Source organism: Diprion similis, chromosome 11 (assembly GCF_021155765.1).
Source record: "Diprion similis isolate iyDipSimi1 chromosome 11, iyDipSimi1.1, whole genome shotgun sequence".
Taxonomy (NCBI): Eukaryota; Metazoa; Arthropoda; class Insecta; order Hymenoptera; family Diprionidae; genus Diprion; species Diprion similis.
In genome coordinates, this window is record NC_060115.1 from 6331022 (window position 1) to 6351044 (window position 20023).

Here is a 20023-nt window from a genome sequence, read left to right on the forward strand (position 1 = left end):
GTGAGCGAATTTTTTGTTATACATTTAACGTGTTTTTTGCATCAGTGAACCTACAGAATGAGAAAAAAAAATGTTGAATTGTGTAGATCATCGACGCGTGTGTCAGAACACAAGATTTTTATCAACTTTGTCGTAAGTGTGCAGTCGGCGTGTCTGGCGAGAATTTCGATGCGTTTTAGTCTATGTACGCTGATATTATGCTCGCTTCCATACGTCCAAGGTACGTCATGCGTAAAGCTTGAGAATGCGAACTTCTTTCGTAATCAGTATCGACCTATGGCTTCTTAGCAATGAATTCATAAGTAGGCCCAGAGTCGTCGTCAGATCTGTAGCTTACCAAGTGATGGGTTGACCCTCGACTCTGGACTCTCGCTCTGCTGCTGCTTATAATTGTTAGTCTATACTTGTTACCCTGCGGTGATCGACGTGAGTTCAACCAAAGTTTCACCATTATATGTTTCCAACAAGTTTCAGGCAATATTCCACTCGTGTAATGGATTACTCCAAGTTCATGAGTAAAAGGTCTGCCAGAAGGAAGTCCAATCTAATTCGTCAGATGAGTACGTATAAATGTCATATCCATTTTTTTTTTTACTACAGATTGTGCTGATTCCTACACGAAATCAATAAAATTCGGGCAGCCATAATTAAAAAGCAACGTTAATCAAGATCAATTGCATCATATTATGCTGAATGTAATCAAAACATTACACATGCATTATCATTAATGACTTTATAAGCTGTAAAAATTTTGAAATCTCTTATACAGCAAATATTATATTTGCGTGATGTCTCACTCGATATCACAATTGGAACATTAATTATTATCTGTCGAGTAGAAAGATAAGGATGTTGAGTGTTGCGTATGAATACAATAGGAAAAATTGACTAATCAGTAAACTCCTACACCCTTCACATTTTCTTAAAACTTCTTCACATTCCTTATTCTATTTTTTCAAAACAGTCAGTTCTCATCGAAACATCAAGCTACCAACAGTTTTTATTAAGATCTCAAGCCAATAACAACTACCTAACAATTTCAAATACCAACCAAATATTTGAACTTAACTAACTATCAAGTCAACTAATTATCAATATATCTAATATACAACTATTAAGGATTCTGACCAGTTCAACAAATAAACCAATAGATAATATCAACATCAATACTATACCGAGTTCGATATATAAACTACTACGAATACATAATTCGCAATCTTGTATAGAAACATCTTATATTGAACGTTTAAATATATAGTTAGGTTCTAAAAACTTGACTTAACAACTGACCTTCAATTAAACACCCTCACTCCACTAAAGTGTCGTGCGAAACACAGCATTGAAATTTATATAACCAGTTCGTCACGTATGAAATCTCATGTGACCGAGTAATTGAATCGTATGACAAATTGACAAAAATCGTTTGATCGCAGTTTAATAAATCGAAAAATTAGTTCCCAAATGGCGTGAAAAAAAATCTTCCCATTTACAGGCGGAATCTACATGGCGAATCCAGATCTCATACCCTTCGCCGGCGGACTACCGAACACCGAGACGTTTCCGTTTCAGAAAATAGACGTGACGTACAAAGACGGGACGCGGCACGAGCTGAAGGGAAAGGATCTCGATGCAGCCCTACAGTACGGTTGTACAGAGGGGTGAGCACGTATTTCACACTCCCGAGTACCTACGACACCTCGGGGGGTTTTCAATTTTTACGTCCCTCATCGACCGCCAAATCGCTCATTCGTTCGTTCGCTCCGCAGGTATCCTCCGCTGATCGAGCTTTGGCGGGATCTTCAAAACAGATGGCACTCGCCCCCCCGGGATGATTGGGAAGTGCTCGTGACTACGGGGTCTCAGGAAGCCTGCAGTCGGATCCTTGATCATTTCCTCGACGAGGGCGACCCCGTGATGGTCCAGATCCCGGCCTACACCGGGACTCTGGGGGCGGTGAGAGACAGTCGAGATATTATTTTTCTGGGACGAGGAGGATCAGAGTGCTACGGACTGAGAAAAGTAGAAGAAGCCTCTTTCCGGGGGGATGAATACAAAATTCGGGAAGCACAGCGCCTCGGTCGGTCGATAAATCCGGGGGCGAAATCGCGCGTGACACGTTTCGCGAGGTGTCAAGGGTGCAAGTCGATTCTCCTCCAGCTTTACGATTTTTCTCAGCTGATTTCTTTCTTCCCAGTCGAAAGTCAGTCCAGGGTGCAAATGATCGCGCGTTAGGTGGATAGAAGTGAAAGCGGATTGGAATTGATCAGAGCATTGAAAAGTTGGTGCTCGCTGGATTTAATGATCGTCAGAGGGAGAGCGGAGGGCGAAAATTAGAGATGAATTTCAATTAATCCCACCACGTGGAACAAAGTTATTCAGCTTTGACTGAGACACGATATTGCGGTCTTGTCACTTGCCACTTTTACACGCGGGGGTGAAGTTTTAGAGCTTGCGCTGATTAAAGCAATCACGGTGTTCACAATGAGACGCGATTAGTGCGACCCAGATAAAACCGAGTCCACAAAATTTGTTTCAGAACCGCTGATCGTCGATCCAGGAGAGACTTTAATCGAGCTACATTTGTCGGTGCTTTTTTCAATAGAAAATAAAAATTGTGTTTCGGTTTTGTCGTCAGATTGAAAGTCAAATTGGTTCACCTATGCAATTCCGGTCACGACCAATTACGCTGCGCGTATGTCTTTTTTTTTTATCGAGAACTACACACTTGCACAGCTACACGTATAAGCAAGTCAACCGCTAGCTTTCCTAATAACGTAATTCAGAGCAACTTTTTCGGACCGTGAATGTTGTCTAAACGCGTTTCGCGTTTGGACATTTACCCGCAGAGTTACACGCACCAATTCAGACCAGTGTAATAAGATTACGACGGGAGTTCTATAGCCCGTCAGTTTAAGTAGCGGCGGCTAACAATTACGCGCGAGGGGCTTTAGCGCACCCTTCATCCCCTGTGGAGTCCTGAACCACGTTAATACGTTTATTAATCAAACATACCGCAGCGGATCAGCGCTGCCGTAAAGTCTAACGATATAGCCCGGAGAAAATGAAGAAAAAATAGCGTCGCGATGTTATTAAGATGAAATCGGGAGACACGGAGGCTCACCCTTTCCGGGCAGCTTAAAGAAACTTGGGCACTTCCTCGATTAGGCTTTTCCGCGTGATTTAACGGGCCGTGTCAACACGTCAGCACTGTAATCCTCGCGTCGTGAGGCGTCGTATATGAGGCGGCTCCCGGGAATGGGGATGGAAAAAATTTTCCTAGTTTCTTTCTCCCGTTGCAGCTCGACCCCCTGGCGCCGGAGTTCATCGGTATTGAGCAGGACGCCGAGGGCATCGTGCCGGACAAGATCCGTCAAGTCTGCGAGGCGAGAAAGAGGGATGGCCTCCCCAAACCGAAGGTTGGTTCAAGGTCGAAGGTGAGCGGAGCGGAAAGCCCTGAAACATGTTCCTACTTCCGCATTACAGCTACTCAGCGTCAATCCGACGGGTTCTAATCCGACCGGAGCTGTGCTCTCCGAGGAACGTAGACGCGAGGTTTACGCTCTCGCCCAGAAGTACGATTTCCTGATACTCGAGGATGATGCCTACTACTTTGTCAACTTCCTTGAACACCGGCCCACCAGCTTCTTCTCCATGGACACCGACGGTCGCGTAATGAGGGTCGACTCCTTCAGCAAAATCTTGAGCGCCGGAATTCGCATCGGAATTTTGACCGCCCACAAGGATGTCATCAGGCAAATAACCATGCACATTACTAGCGGGACTCTTCACACCTCCTCTCTTTCTCAGGTGAACATTTAAGTATTTTTATTTCACATATTTTTGGTATCCTTTGAAACGATACATTCCTTGTACACAACCAAGGACAAGTCCCGTCTTTGATTTATCTGGTATTGTCAGTTGAATTGACGCGATTGCAAAAACTGATATATTTAAGATGCTGGTCTACAAGCTGCTGAACACGTGGGGCCCGGAAAGGTTCGAGGAGCACCTGAAAGAAGTCCAAAGCTTTTACCGAAAGAAGAGGGACATGATGGTGTCTCTAGTCGAAAAGCATCTTACTGGTAACCGGCTATCTGCGTACAGTACCTACTTATACACTCAAGGTACATTGACGATGTATCGAAACCTCACACCCGTCCATTTCCGATTCCGCAGGGCTGGCAGAGTGGTCAGTTCCCCAAGGAGGCATGTTCATTTGGATCAAAATCAAGTCGATTGACAACGTCTTCGATCTTGTATTAGAGGAATTCGTTGCAAATGGTGTCCTCGTTCTTCCTGGCCACGCTTTCAACGAAGACATCAAACATCCCGACCAGCATGTGAGGCTTAGCTACAGCTACGCTTCTCCGGAAAAAGTTGACAAGGTACAATATTGTGTTACCACATTGCTACATAACGCCGTGCGTAACGTGATTTGTTTCAGGGGCTCTCGATCATGGCGAGGCTGATCAAGGAGCAGATCAGCAAAAAGAATGTTCAAGGACAACGTTGATGGCAATATTATACCGAGTCGCTTATACGAGCAGGTCATTTTATTGCTTTCCTCAATCCCGGTCTGTCTATTCAGTTTCACTGTATTTTTATGTTACTGCACTGCGATATTAGCTCCTACTGTTTTGAGCTTTGAACTTACTTCCGATATGACGGAAATCACTTGCCTTATATGGTATTCTAAACTAAATAGACCAATTAACTTGTACCTTGATACAATTGAATAAATATCCGTCAAGTATTGTTCATTGGATTTATATAAGTGAATTATTATAACACTCCATCAATCTCTCTCTCTCTCTCTTTCTATCTCGCTTGTTAACAGGAATCGTCCCGGTATTTCTACGTATACCTATACGCAGCACGAACCGACGTAATTATCAATTTACGAAAGGCATGATTAATTCAACGTGACATGCAGTCCGTGAAAATGAAACTATAGTATAACGACCCGTTGTGTCTACTCGCTTTTCGGTTACCCAGGCAAATTGACAGATTGAAGCCTGGCGAGCCTGCAGTTCGGATGTAAAATCAAGTTACATACACGTTTTCGCACTTACAATATATATATACGTATGTATGTGCGACGTGTGATTTCACACCCTCTCACCTTTTTTTTCTTATATTTATAGATTGCAGGCCTAATTATCTTGCGAAAGAATTTCGTAAAAATCAACGCCTCGTTTTCGCCGGCCAAGATATACAGCCTGGTATTAATTTGACCTCTCGGAAAGTCAGTTTCAAGGAGGTCTACACGCGAGTCGTCAAATACCAACTCCGCAAACGTGGGTGCAGGATGTCTGCGTCTGCGTAGCGGACGTTATATGTATCGCATACATGCCAGTCAACACCGCGTAAGCCTGCAGACTCCATACCAGCGACAATTATATTACGACACGAATTCCATCAGTCGGATTGAAGGGACCAACAATGTATGCGTTGACTTTGACAAATTGGCAAAATACACCGCATACTCGGTCGAAGGGCATTTGTTTGCTGAAAAATCGTTATATCTTTTCAAACGAACCGTCGCTACGCGCTGATGACCAATTGGATGACCGTAAGATTAGTCAAGTGTTATGGAATATATCTTGAGCCGTACAGAAAAAAAATTTAAAAAAAAATAAAAATACGTGCGTATTTCTCATTTTTCAAACTTAGCTCATCACCCATCCTTTTAAATCGCAGTCAATTACGAGCGAGATGGGTGGCTGAGCTGCACGAGGACCTTCGGCATCTCCCCACCCCTTGTCTTCGTTAATACGCTAATTAATTATGTATATCGTGCAGCGGATGCGGCGTGTCGAGGAGTCTAGCTTGGTAATTTGGAGAACCCATTTACACGAAAAGTAAAACAAAAAGTAAAATGCGAAAGGCAGAAAGTAGAAAAAAAAAGAAAAAGAAAAAGAAAAGGAAGGTGTTTCCAGCAAGGGACGACGAGTATAATAAAATTTCGCGAGGTTGGCCGAGTAGACGGTGTCTTTTCCTCGCACCCTTGTCCACATTCCATTTATACTTTTACGTTATAAAGAGGTTTTTTTTCCCTCTCTTGCGGTGTTTAAGTGGAGCATAACGGACAATTAATTTGTAGTTGGCCGACAGGAGTATCGCGTTTTTTTTCCATCGTTTTTTCCATGCACCAGAGGAGCCGATACGAGGTATAATGACCAATTTGCGGAAGTTAAAGACGACGATCAATTTAATAATGTCGCAAGAGAGTATAAAAGCTGCAGCTACGTTACCCAACCAACACACGTTCGCTCGTTCGAACGTTGCTTAAAGAATATCGGATAAAAATAATGCCGTTTTAACGACCTGCCAAGCACATCGAGCTTGTATGCACGATGCACTGTATCATGTATTTTCGCTCGAAGAATTAGACGCAACGGTGAGTAAAGACGAGATATCGACGTAGTCGTATTGACAGCGAGGCTGAATTGAGGCTGTAACCAATCTTACGCTCTCGTGAACGGGAAAAGTGTTATCGGCTTCCTCTTCGCAACTCTGACCACGAACACCTGCCGTTCACCCCTTCTCATATCTTCGCGAGAGATACAGCGTTCATGCATTTCACAATCAGTAATTTCAAATGGCATTTTTATGCTGTCCGAATAAAATGACGACCAATACATAAGCTGGAATTCTGAAATGCTGGGAAATTTTTTAATCACAAACCATGGCAAAGGATCACTTATACGTGCTAAGGCAAGTTTCAGTGAGGCTGAAGAATTGTAATTTTCGTTAACTGATTATGTGATGGTTATAAAAATTCTCAGTATCCTGAAAAATTATACTTCAAGGTGGTGAGATGAGGAAATGAAAATTTTCTTTTTCTACGATTACTATCTCCCACGACGGAGTTTCGAAATTCTAGTTGTGTTCGACAGTTTTACCGATAACCAAGGTATCTGTCCGACGAATGACTGGGACAATTGATGGGTACCCCAGGGTACCAATCGCTGCAACGAAAGCGTCGTATTTCAGTCTACGAAGAGCGAAGCTGGACCGCGCGACGGCTAGACGCTAACGAATATCTCCGAAAAGATATAGATAGTCTTTGGCGTATTTACGTACGTAGGTGTGTACGTGTGTACGTAGATAGGCGCGGCGGAGGTTGTGGATCGGGGTTCGGGCCGCGGAGCAAGTGCAGCATTGTTGATATCGAGGCCTGCCAGAGCGGCGGGATAGGAGAGCGACGTCGAGCCGCGGAATAAGGGCGAAGAGGGCGAGGAGGGGGAAGGGCGTCGCGACGTCGGAGCCACGTGACCCGTCGGCAGAATCCGCGGCGTCCGTAGAAAATCTAAATCCGTCCGAGCCGAAGAAGAGAGGCCGTCCGTCCGACGTCGGCCCGCTGCCTCCGAGATTCAAGCAAGCCAGCGATCGCGCCGCGCGGCATATAATAATAAAACGCGTCGAGTTTTTACCGTGCGCGGCGTTCCCCGGCTGTGCACGGATCAACGTCGCGTTCTTGACCGAAATCTTCGGGAGATCAGTTTTTTACACATCGCTGTGCTTCCCGACGAGGGGAAAACCTCCCTCCGCAGGACTTCGGGACTCCGACTGGAGAACGATGATTCGAGTGGACGAGACCGATCCGGTCGGCGGTAAGAATTTTCCGTCGATGTGAAACCGACCCGCTTTTTACCCGCGGAATAAAACAATCGAGGGAAAGTCCCTCGGCTGATGAGGTGCTGTGAAAAACGCGGTGGAAATCGCGGAAGGAGCAACAGTTTGGACTTGGAAAACTGGGGTCGGCGTATCGTCGGCGTCCTTTTTTACTCAGCTGATTTAACGCCGCCTCTGCAAATCCGCGTTCTGGGACCAAGTCTTGACGTGTTTCTTTTTTCTTTATTTTTTTTTTAAGCTCTCCCTGAAACGTGTTGCATGTGTCCGCAGAATTTACCGATCATATTTTTTAATTATTTTCCCCTCTTTCAGAGATCGAGCCCAGCTTCCCCTATCGTGACGTCGCGGTGAGGCATGGTGTTCAGTTTGCGGACCAGTATGACATCGAATCGGAAATTGGCAGGTGAGTACCTGCGTGATTAATTGTCATGAATAATTGTGCAGGGGTCGACGGTGGACGAATAACCGTCCATCTTTGTCTCCCAGATCGTGTGCTACCGATCCAGAACGATACGCTTGAATAAGAATAGCTTTCTTCTAGTCGAAATTCGAATTGATCGCATAAATAAATACATAGACACTCACACACGCACGTGCGCTCCGATGTGAACGCTAGTGAAACGCGCTTGTGTGATCGGAGAATTGCCAATTCCGTGGTTTTTCACTATTTCCAAACCGACGCGTGTGCGAATAGACGTCTGTGTGCGTGTTTGCTACATCTGCAGAGACTGAATCGAATTCTTCGTTTTATCACCTCACATTATAGTCAGATTGGAAATTTTTGTACTGGAATAAGGTGTGAGAGTATTCAAAATCGATAGAATAATTCTCGAGAACAGTAATACACTTTTGTAATAAAAGAAAATTTTATATTTTGTTTCATTTCTGTAGACAAAACAAAACATGCACAGCATTAGCAATTGCAGTTAGTGCATGATATATCGGTTCGATAAATTTGTAACAGCGTAGAAAACGCCTGCAGTCCCCTCCGCAACACGTGCAGTAAAAAAGACGGCGGGACGATCGCGATCGAGCCAAAAATTTCAAGTGCAGGATCACGATCGGAATTTTATCGAGCGTTGGCGTCCCGCTCAGCTGGTTTTATCTTGGCATTTGGAATATGCAGATAGGTGGAAGGCTGGTCTAGGAATGATCAATCTGCGTATCTATCCGGACTGATGATTCGTTTCGTGAAAGAGCCAAGCTGGCAATTGAGGCGTATTGAAAATAAAGCGTGGCTTGTCGTATCTACGCACATATACTCATGTACATATATATCTGGTCGTAATTATTATACGGTGGCGCAACGAATGGGAAAAGGCGGTCGCCGCGTGTGTCTGACACGTCTATAAAAACATATGGCGTATAACCAGCTCCTGCACAGGACTAATGATCGTGAGTGGGAAAATGATATTGAAAATATGCGGTTAAACTCGCTTGCCAGGAGACTTCCGCGCGCGAAATGAATCTCATCGAATGCAGTTATACACGGAGAGAAAAAGAAGAACAGATTTTACCGAAGACTGCAAGAAAGAAGAGACACATCACGGGTTTTGATAAGAAATCCACACAGTGGTTTTCACTGATTCTAGAGCAAGTTCTGCACTTTACGAAATAGGTATACTTCATCAAAAAACCTGACGTGTCCCTCTTTGCATGCAGTTTTTAGTAAAATCTGCTCTCCTATTCTCTGCGTGTATTCAGCCGTCGTCACACCCTCGACAGGTTGTTTACACGCGTTCACCAGCGTTCTCCGTTGTCGAAGGAAGTCACTCGTTCGCCAAACGCCAGCTCATCGTTCGCGCTAACAAACGCGCTGTTGGGAAACAATTCGCTCCCGCTACAAGGTCTAACTCGCTGGCGTTTTTCCCGAGCTAGATTTCGCCGGCTCGCGGTGATACACTCACACCGTTTCGCTGCCATTATCTCGGCTCACATCGACACGTCGGTCAGACTCCTCGGTATTGGTAATCAAGGTCTCTCTATCTATAAATAATACACCTACACGTTCCTCGTGCCCACTCCTCTCCCTCTTCGTCCGATGCCGTGGCCTCTGGCCCATAGGCACGGTGTTTTGTTCCGGGGCGATCCAAAGGCCACGACCCGGCTCACCTGAGTCCGACGTACCCGAAGGTATGCCTGAATCACCCTCTCCTCAGCACAGAAATCCGTGCTGGCTCTTCTCACCAGCGAAACAGCGGAATTAACCGCTCGTTCATTCATCCTTTCCATCAGAATTAGATTTTTCTCAGATATTTACAACTGCACAGTATTTGTGTGTAATTGTAGGCCGAAGAATTCGACTGATCGTAAATTACAAGGGTTGTGTTTATACGGGATTGTCCGTTTAGTGGGAGAAGACACGGTCCAGTTGGCACAATTTACGATTTCTTTTGTGCTGATAAACACTGTAATACGCACCGGATATTCTATAGTGTAACAACATTTGGCCTTGGTAATTTTTAAATAAAAACCAGCCAGGTATTTATCAACGAATCTACGCTTTGCCCAGGGCAATTTGGCACTCGAAAAATTTTATCGCTTTACCTATTTCTGAACGCATTTCAAGGTGTTTTTGGGAGAAATATGACACACTAGAGAGGGTTTATCAATCTGATATTCGGGTTAGTTGGTAATTGTACTCGATTATATTACAGCATCTTCGCAAATAGGGATGATTTTACGACTCGTCGAATAAGGGAGGTTAACAGAAATCGTGAAAACCAAAATAAAAAAAAAAAAAAAAAAAACAATCGTCGATTGATTCGGAGTTATTCTTCTCGCGTGCTTCAGGAACTGCGATGTGCTGCAAAATTTGGCAAAGTTAGCAGCGATGAATTGACAATAACATTAAGGAGCGGGTGTTACTTTGACGCGAGGTGAATTCTTGCACGTCATAATGTGTCACCCTGGTGCGACGAGAGTATTGACACTGTGCCAACTGACCCGTGTGGCCAAGAGATGACAGGGCCTATCTCTTAATTAAGTGTACCCTCCCCGCATGAGAAGATCGTACAAACACGAGGGTGGTAATTTTATTTCAGGGGAAAATTCGGGACGGTCTACAGATGCAAGGAGAAATCAAGTGGTCTTCACCTCGCCGCCAAAGTAGTCAACACCAATCGCAAGGAAGACAGGAGGACCGTCGAACGGGAAGTCGAGATCATGCGGAGACTCCAGCACCCCCGGCTTATACAACTATACGATGCAATCGCGACCGGAAACAACATTTACGTAATACTCGAACTGTACGGTTTTACTTGTCACACAATATTTTATCAATTCTGTGCGGTTGAGATTGGATGAGAAAATTAATCGGTATCTTATAGTTTGAATTCGCATTCAACTCCAAAGAAGTCTTTATATTTCTTCTGTCCATTATTTTTTGGATTTTGTTCATGCCTTGGGAATTTTTGCCGAGAAGCAAACGCTGAAATAAGAATAAAAAATCTAAAAGGTTCCTTATGCATATATTATTATTATTGTTATTGTTATTATTAGTTTTCTTGGCAATCATCCAGTGTATCAACAAATGTATTTTGCATGTTAATTACCTGAAAAGGATCACGGGTGGTGAACTGTTCGAGAGAGTGATCGACGACGACTTTGTCCTGACTGAAAGAAGCTGCGCCGTTTTTATGCGACAGATATGCGAGGGTATCGAGTTCGTCCATGGACAGAACATATTGCACCTAGATCTCAAGGTATGGTGGATCGAAAGAGTAGAAAAAAATTATCTGATGATATCTTTATTCAGAAGTATGTACCGGTATACAGATTTTGGAACCAACTTGCTAACTTTTAGACAATTTCTTATCGCCCAATTTTATTTATTTATCCAACATCCACGAAACGGCTATAGTATAATTGGAATATTATTTGTTCACTGGAAGCCCGAGAACATCCTGTGCCTCACAAAAGAGGGGAACCGCATAAAGATAATAGACTTTGGACTGGCAAGGAAATACGACCCGAACAAGAAGCTCCAAGTTTTGTTCGGTACTCCGGAATTCGTGGCGCCGGAAGTTGTAAACTTTGACCAAATCGGTTTCGGCACAGACATGTGGAGCATTGGAGTGATCTGCTACGTTCTGTGAGTTGATACAACCCACCAATACTTGTGTATAATCGGATCGCTGCATGGGTGTAAAATTGGCATGGCATCATCATCCGCAACATTCGCACCACTTAGCAGATAAACTTGTACTTCCGTGTTTCACGTGCGTTATTGCCGGCGAGCCTCGGCGGAGAAGAATTCAGATGCAAACACGAAAGGGTGATTTGGAGTTATGCAACCCTTAACACTTCATATTTACTAGATACTGTATAACTTGATTCATCCTACTTTACACAAATTCCAAAGCATGTAAATATTTATCTATACATTGCATATGTGTATCTACAATGTATATATAGGTATATGTATACACTGGCTCACAAAGTTTGTTATTTTTTTACAAAAAAGAAACAAACGTCAAGCTTATGCATTTGTTTTCACATTCAACATTATAACTAGAGTTATACACTCTTGTCGGTGAATCGGTGCAAACATTTCATGACTATTCGATACATTGCGCAAGATGGTGAGGGTGTCATTCGTTATGTGGTTCAGAAAAAAAGCTGTGGAACAAATTTACTCCCAACTTTCTTCTCTGCTACTGCAACTCCTCGACAGTTCCAATCGATTTTGCAAGTGACGCGACGGATTTTAATGTTCGAATCCTTGTTTATCTGGTCTGGAACGGCAGATCGACTGTGAACTGTATGCTCTATTTCGGTACCCATTTTTCTCACCGATTTCATGTTCCGCAGGTTATCGGGACTCTCGCCATTCATGGGAGACACTGACATTGAAACGATGGCGAACGTGACCATTGCAAAATACGACTTCGACGACGAAGCGTTTGCCGAGATATCCGACGAGGCGAAAGATTTCATAAGAAGTCTGCTAGTTAAGGATAAGGGGTAAGTGTGATTCACTTAAATATAACCTTATATACCCAGAACGATGCCGCGTCCGAGATAGATGCATAAATTGACTCGCGTAGTTTGACGATCAGTTTGTTACATAAGATAAGGAAAAGCCCTTGGCACACCCTCCCACGAACAGCCTTAAGGTCCTTGTTTTCAAGGTCAAGAATACAACCAATAGAGAACGAAAGCGGCAATGCTGACTTCTCCATCTACGGCTGATAGGAAAACCTTACGAAAATACCCTTCTCAGTTTAGAGCATACTTGGCAGGATTTTGGAAGAGTTGGAAACATTCGACGCCCATATTTCTTACACATGTTATTTAATAGAGTTCTAAGGCAAACATACGTCTGCAACATAAGCAATTTTATTAGTCAGGACACTCGATTTCGTGTCTGACTATGGTTTACGTCGGCATTTCTGAATCGCTGGATCTCGGTTACGGAGGATGTTAAAGTTGATTTTGGTGAATCAAACCACAGCTTTGAAAAAACATGTCCATAGTAGATAATGAAATTGCACGAGATGCGGTAGTCAGGAAATATATCTGAAGAGCGGCATAATACGAGATATCGGCAACGCTACACAACGCAGATTAATTAAAGATTGCGATCGGTGAATTAAACGTTACACTTGAGCAGCGGGAAAATGTTATTATCTCTAATTCTCAACTGTGATCTTGACGTTGGGAATGCACTGATCGAAATTCGTGGGATCCAGTTCGAAATAGTATTTGAATCGATTCTGATGAACAAATAAAAATGTTTACTCCAAAATCGTAGATGAAGATTGACTAACCCGGCCGTATTTTTTGGTCCATTTTTGATCGACTGTAGAGGACGGTGAAAAAATTCATCAAGACTCTATATTCACGCAATTTTGCGAGAAAAATCGACGTGGTGCAGTTTAGAGTTGCTGCAAGCTACGGTTTAACAGCTACAGCCAAAAGACGAAGCTATTCTTTCGTCTTTCCTTAGCTACTGGTCCTCTGCTGATCCAAATGTCATGTTTCCATTCGTAAGAGTCAGATTAGTCCGGAAAGGGTCGTGAATATCGATATTAAGCTGAAGAATTGTTGCTCGGAAAATAAAGACAGAAGGCACAGTAAGCCCTTTGCGCATTTGTTGAAATTTTTGATAATTCAGAATGATGCTGGAATCAATTCTTTGATGCACCGTTTCGACGTGATTTAGCGAGAGAAATACATTGCGGAAAGTCCGAATACGCTTCGGGCAACAGATCAAGAATTATAGCCGAAACGCAAGAGATTTCTTTCGTAATTCCTCTGCTGCTGGTACTTTTGTTTTTTTTCATGTCTTTTCTGCATTCCTGAGGGACCAATTATACCAGAAAGGGTCATACTCGTGAATTCGGAGATGAAATATTTTTTACTCGAGAAGTAAGGCTATCCGTTTTGGATTTATATTCAAATTTTGGCCGATTTTGAAAAATGCTGGAATCCATTCCTCGATGCACTGTATTGACGAATTTTGCGAGAAGAATTAATTGCGCCAGTACGATAAGCTGCAAACAACGAATCAACAGCAGCAATATTTAAAGTTTGCACTGGGTTTTTGAAAAGCTTAGGTGGGGAAGAGAAATTACAAATTCATAGTGATGAAACTTAAGTGTCGGTTCTACTGCAGTTTATTCAATATGCCTTAGATCGAGTACAAGTGTTCAAGTGTCAGTGTGAAGTACTTCAACAAGTTGCCCAATATTAATTAAGTGAAATATGAGAAGTAATGCAAAAAATATGGTTGCACATAAAATAAGAAATATGACTATTGTATGAGGAAGAACAAGTGCAATGTACATTACGTTGGGGAGAATACGTGAAATGTTATATAAGGTAGTTTTATTTGTAGAATGTATAAGTATGGATTAAGTTACGGCCTGCGAACAGCTGCAAGACCCTTCTGCAGAATATGATATATCATAAATGAAATTGTTACTATTTTATGTAACCTAGATTAAAATGAATAAATAAATAAATTTCTCCGTATTTTGAGCGCAGTTTTTCAGCTGTTGATCCCCCAATGCTCTGAATACCTTGTATTCCTAAGTCGGCTGTGCAGGCCAATTCGTTGTCCTCCAGAATCAGACAAAAGTGGCTTATGATTCCCTCTTACGCTTATTTCTCGCATTTGCGAAGTAACACTTTTCTCCGGTGAGGAGGTTGACCACTTTTCCAGTCAATGAGATAGCCACAGTTCAGTTCGGGGTAGAATCACGTTCGCAACACGAGAGTGAAGCCGATCATTCCCTCGTTTCGTTCAAGCAAAAAGTCAATCCCAGGAAATAATCTTTGACTCTATACGCTTCTGAGAAAGTACACTATTTTCCAATCCTTGGTGTCTGATTAGGTTCGAGAGTGTGGTGTGGATCGATTCTAGTCGTTCCCAGCGGTAAATCATCCGTAACGGCGAAAACACGAAGGAAATTCTTCGCACTTCCTCAGCTGTTGGTCCCACGCTGTTCGATACGTCGTTTTCGGATTCCTGAGGGCTGGGGTAGTCTAAAAAAGGTCGTATGTACCGTTTCCGGATTAGTAAAGTTCTGAATTAATGACTGACGAAGGAATGAGGTTGACCCTTATGCATTTTTTTAGTACATTTTTTGACGTTTTGGGACAATACTAAAATCAATTGCGTGATGCTCCATTTGTAGATAAATTTGTGGTGAGAATCGGTTGCATGCGGTGGAAATGGGCTGCGAGTAACTGATAAGGGGTTGGAGCTGAAAAATGAAAGATTTAATTTTAACATTTCCCTGCAGCTGGTCCGTACATCGTAATTCCTCTGCTGTTGTTCCTACGCTCTTTTTACTGTGTTTTTTGAGTTGCTGGGGTCCCAATTAGTCAAGAAACGGTCATACAAATCAATTCGGAGACCAGAAATTTACGGCTCGAAAAATCGCAAAAAAAGTAAGGTTAACCCCTTTGGATTTTTGACGAAAATTTTGACAATTTTGAAAAGTGCTGCAATTAATTCTGTAGGGCACTATTCCGACGTAATTTTGCGAGAGAAATCGATTGAGCGCAGTCCCAATACGCTGCGAGAAACGGATCAAGAGTGACAGCCGAAAAACTGCAGATTTTCATCGTCATTTCTCTGCTGTTGTTCCTACGCTCTTTTTAATGTGTTTTATGAGTTCCTGGGGTCCTAATTAGTCTAGAAACGGTCATACAAATCAATTCGGAGACCAGAAATTTTCGGCTCCAAAAATCGCAAAAAAAGTAAGGTTAACCCCTTTGGATTTTTGACGAAAATTTCGACCATTTTGAGAAGTGCTGCAATTATTTCTGTAGAGCACTATTCCGACGTAATTTTGCGAGGAAAATCGATTGAGCGCAGTCCCAATACGCTGCGAGAAACGGATCAAAAGTTACAGCCGAAAAACTGCAGATTTTCATCGTCATTTCTCTGCTGTTGTTCCTACGCTCTTTTTAATGTGTTTTTTGAGTTCCTGGGGTCCCAATTAGTCAAGAAACGGTCATACAAATCAATTCGGAGACCAGAAATTTTCGGCTCCAAAAATCGCAAAAAAAGTAAGGTTAACCCCTTTGGATTTTTGACGAAAATTTCGACCATTTTGAAGAGCGCTGCAATTAATTCTGTAGGGCACTATTCCGACGTAATTTTGCGAGAGAAATCGATTGAGCGCAGTCCCAATACGCTGCGAGAAACGGATCAAAAGTTACAGCCGAAAAACTGCAGATTTCCATCGTCATTTCTCTGCCGTTGTTCCTACGCTCTTTTTAATGTGTTTTTTGAGTTCCTGGGGTCCCAATTAGTCAAGAAACGGTCATACAAATCAATTCGGAGACCAGAAATTTTCGGCTCCAAAAATCGCGAAAAAAGTAAGGTTAACCCCTTTGGATTTTTGACGAAAATTTCGACCATTTTGAAAAGTGCTGCAATTAATTCTGTAGGGCACTATTCCGACGTAATTTTGCGAGAGAAATCGATTGAGCGCAGTCCCAATACGCTGCGAGAAACGGATCAAAAGTTACAGCCGAAAAACTGCAGATTTTCATCGTCATTTCTCTGCTGTTGTTCCTACGCTCTTTTTAATGTGTTTTTTGAGTTCCTGGGGTCCCAATTAGTCAAGAAACGGTCATACAAATCAATTCGGAGACCAGAAATTTTCGGCTCCAAAAATCGCAAAAAAAGTAAGGTTAACCCCTTTGGATTTTTGACGAAAATTTCGACCATTTTGAAAAGTGCTGCAATTAATTCTGTAGGGCACTATTCCGACGTAATTTTGCGAGAGAAATCGATTGAGCGCAGTCCCAATACGCTGCGAGAAACGGATCAAAAGTTACAGCCGAAAAACTGCAGATTTTCATCGTCATTTCTCTGCTGTTGTTCCTACGCTCTTTTTAATGTGTTTTTTGAGTTCCTGGGGTCCCAATTAGTCAAGAAACGGTCATACAAATCAATTCGGAGACCAGAAATTTTCGGCTCCAAAAATCGCAAAAAAAGTAAGGTTAACCCCTTTGGATTTTTGACGAAAATTTCGACCATTTTGAAAAGTGCTGCAATTAATTCTGTAGGGCACTATTCCGACGTAATTTTGCGAGAGAAATCGATTGAGCGCAGTCCCAATACGCTGCGAGAAACGGATCAAAAGTTACAGCCGAAAAACTGCAGATTTTCATCGTCATTTCTCTGCTGTTGTTCCTACGCTCTTTTTAATGTGTTTTTTGAGTTCCTGGGGTCCCAATTAGTCAAGAAACGGTCATACATATCAATTCGGAGACCAGAAATTTTCGGCTCCAAAAATCGCAAAAAAAGTAAGGTTAACCCCTTTGGATTTTTGACGAAAATTTCGACCATTTTGAAAAGTGCTGCAATTAATTCTGTAGGGCACTATTCCGACGTAATTTTGCGAGAGAAATCGATTGAGCGCAGTCCCAATACGCTGCGAGAAACGGATCAAAAGTTACAGCCGAAAAACTGCAGATTTTCATCGTCATTTCTCTGCTGTTGTTCCTACGCTCTTTTTAATGTGTTTTTTGAGTTCCTGGGGTCCCAATTAGTCAAGAAACGGTCATACAAATCAATTCGGAGACCAGAAATTTTCGGCTCCAAAAATCGCAAAAAAAGTAAGGTTAACCCCTTTGGATTTTTGACGAAAATTTCGACCATTTTGGAAAGTGCTGCAATTAATTCTGTGGGGCACTATTCCGACGTAATTTTGCGAGAGAAATCGATTGAGCGCAGTCCCAATACGCTGCGAGAAACGGATCAAAAGTTACAGCCAAAAAACTGCAGATTTTCATCGTCATTTCTCTGCTAATGTTCCTACGCTCTTTTTAATGTGTTTTTTGAGTTCCTGGGGTCCCAATTAGTCAAGAAACGGTCATACAAATCAATTCGGAGACCAGAAATTTTCGGCTCCAAAAATCGCAAAAAAAGTAAGGTAAATCCCTTTGGATTTTTGACGAAAATTTCGACCATTTTGAAAAGTGCTGCAATTAATTCTGTAGGGCACTATTCCGACGTAATTTTGCGAGAGAAATCGATTGAGCGCAGTCCCAATACGCTGCGAGAAACGGATCAAAAGTTACAGCCGAAAAACTGCAGATTTTCATCGTCATTTCTCTGCTGTTGTTCCTACGCTCTTTTTAATGTGTTTTTTGAGTTCCTGGGGTCCCAATTAGTCAAGAAACGGTCATACAAATCAATTCGGAGACCAGAAATTATCGGCTCGAAAAATCGCAAAAAAAGTAAGGTTAACCCCTTTGGATTTTTGACGAAAATTTCGACCATTTTGAAAAGTGCTGCAATTAATTCTGTAGGGCACTATTCCGACGTAATTTTGCGAGAGAAATCGATTGAGCGCAGTCCCAATACGCTGCGAGAAACGGATCAAAAGTTACAGCCGAAAAACTGCAGATTTTCATCGTCATTTCTCTGCTGTTGTTCCTACGCTCTTTTTAATGTGTTTTTTGAGTTCCTGGGGTCCCAATTAGTCAAGAAACGGTCATACAAATCAATTCGGAGACCAGAAATTTTCGGCTCCAAAAATCGCAAAAAAAGTAAGGTGAACCCCTTTGGATTTTTGACGAAAATTTCGACCATTTTGAAAAGTGCTGCAAATAATTCTGTAGGGCACTATTCCGACGTAATTTTGCGAGAGAAATCGATTGAGCGCAGTCCCAATACGCTGCGAGAAACGGATCAAAAGTTACAGCCGAAAAACTGCAGATTTTCATCGTCATTTCTCTGCTGTTGTTCCTACGCTCTTTTTAATGTGTTTTTTGAGTTCCTGGGGTCCCAATTAGTCAAGAAACGGTCATACAAATCAATTCGGAGACCAGAAATTTTCGGCTCCAAAAATCGCAAAAAAAGTAAGGTTAACCCCTTTGGATTTTTGACGAAAATTTCGACCATTTTGAAAAGTGCTGCAATTAATTCTGTAGGGCACTATTCCGACGTAATTTTGCGAGAGAAATCGATTGAGCGCAGTCCCAATACGCTGCGAGAAACGGATCAAAAGTTACAGCCGAAAAACTGCAGATTTTCATCGTCATTTCTCTGCTGTTGTTCCTACGCTCTTTTTAATGTGTTTTTTGAGTTCCTGGGGTCCCAATTAGTCAAGAAACGGTCATACAAATCAATTCGGAGACCAGAAATTTTCGGCTCCAAAAATCGCAAAAAAAGTAAGGTTAACCCCTTTGGATTTTTGACGAAAATTTCGACCATTTTGAAAAGTGCTGCAATTAATTCTGTAGGGCACTATTCCGACGTAATTTTGCGAGAGAAATCGATTGAGCGCAGTCCCAATACGCTGCGAGAAACGGATCAAAAGTTACAGCCGAAAAACTGCAGATTTTCATCGTCATTTCTCTGCTGTTGTTCCTACGCTCTTTTTAATGTGTTTTTTGAGTTCCTGGGGTCCCAATTAGTCAAGAAACGGTCATACAAATCAATTCGGAGACCAGAAATTTTCGGCTCCAAAAATCGCAAAAAAAGTAAGGTTAACCCCTTTGGATTTTTGACGAAAATTTCGACCATTTTGAAAAGTGCTGCAATTAATTCTGTAGGGCACTATTCCGACGTAATTTTGCGAGAGAAATCGATTGAGCGCAGTCCCAATACGCTGCGAGAAACGGATCAAAAGTTACAGCCGAAAAACTGCAGATTTTCATCGTCATTTCTCTGCTGTTGTTCCTACGCTCTTTTTAATGTGTTTTTTGAGTTCCTGGGGTCCCAATTAGTCAAGAAACGGTCATACAAATCAATTCGGAGACCAGAAATTTTCGGCTCCAAAAATCGCAAAAAAAGTAAGGTTAACCCCTTTGGATTTTTGACGAAAATTTCGACCATTTTGAAAAGTGCTGCAATTAATTCTGTAGGGCACTATTCCGACGTAATTTTGCGAGAGAAATCGATTGAGCGCAG

General features: G+C 42.4%; 2 protein-coding genes and 1 long non-coding RNA gene across 4 annotated transcripts in view; 2 read left to right on the plus strand and 1 right to left on the minus strand.

Moving 5' to 3' along the window:
• The first annotated feature begins 330 nt into the window (after positions 1–330).
• On the plus strand, positions 331–4766 carry LOC124412722 (kynurenine/alpha-aminoadipate aminotransferase, mitochondrial-like). The gene is made up of 8 exons (XM_046892844.1): positions 331–560; positions 1493–1658; positions 1767–1953; positions 3300–3416; positions 3484–3807; positions 3956–4082; positions 4177–4385; positions 4445–4766. The coding sequence occupies exons 1-8, from the start codon at positions 455–457 to the stop codon at positions 4511–4513; spliced, it is 1305 nt and encodes a 434-aa protein (XP_046748800.1). The 5' UTR covers positions 331–454; the 3' UTR covers positions 4514–4766.
• On the minus strand, positions 2602–14165 carry LOC124412723. Its single transcript, XR_006929813.1, has 3 exons — positions 14155–14165; positions 12743–12749; positions 2602–2733 (listed from the first exon to the last, which is right to left on the minus strand). It is a non-coding gene; the product is annotated as an uncharacterized LOC124412723 (long non-coding RNA).
• Positions 7281–20023, plus strand: part of LOC124412721 (calcium/calmodulin-dependent protein kinase type II subunit beta-like) — a 48687-nt gene continuing 35944 nt past the window's right edge. Inside the window, exons 1-6 of one of the 2 annotated variants that reach the window (XM_046892842.1) lie at positions 7281–7616; positions 7951–8041; positions 10683–10886; positions 11201–11342; positions 11532–11731; positions 12451–12603. In XM_046892842.1, the coding sequence (XP_046748798.1) occupies positions 7583–7616; positions 7951–8041; positions 10683–10886; positions 11201–11342; positions 11532–11731; positions 12451–12603 (824 nt within the window). In that variant the 5' untranslated portion in view covers positions 7281–7582. Of the gene's footprint in view, positions 7617–7950; positions 8042–9577; positions 9772–10682; positions 10887–11200; positions 11343–11531; positions 11732–12450; positions 12604–20023 lie in introns of those variants that run through there. The other variant, XM_046892843.1, reaches the window with a different exon arrangement.

Bases quoted from the DNA above. Each gene is read 5' to 3' on its own strand.
- LOC124412722 (XM_046892844.1), top strand. From the start codon at position 455: ATGTTTCCAACAAGTTTCAGGCAATATTCCACTCGTGTAATGGATTAC. The intron at 561-1,492 runs GTACGTATAAAT...TCCCATTTACAG, and splicing joins CAATCTAATTCGTCAGATGA to GCGGAATCTACATGGCGAAT. The intron at 4,083-4,176 runs GTAACCGGCTAT...CCGATTCCGCAG, and splicing joins AGTCGAAAAGCATCTTACTG to GGCTGGCAGAGTGGTCAGTT.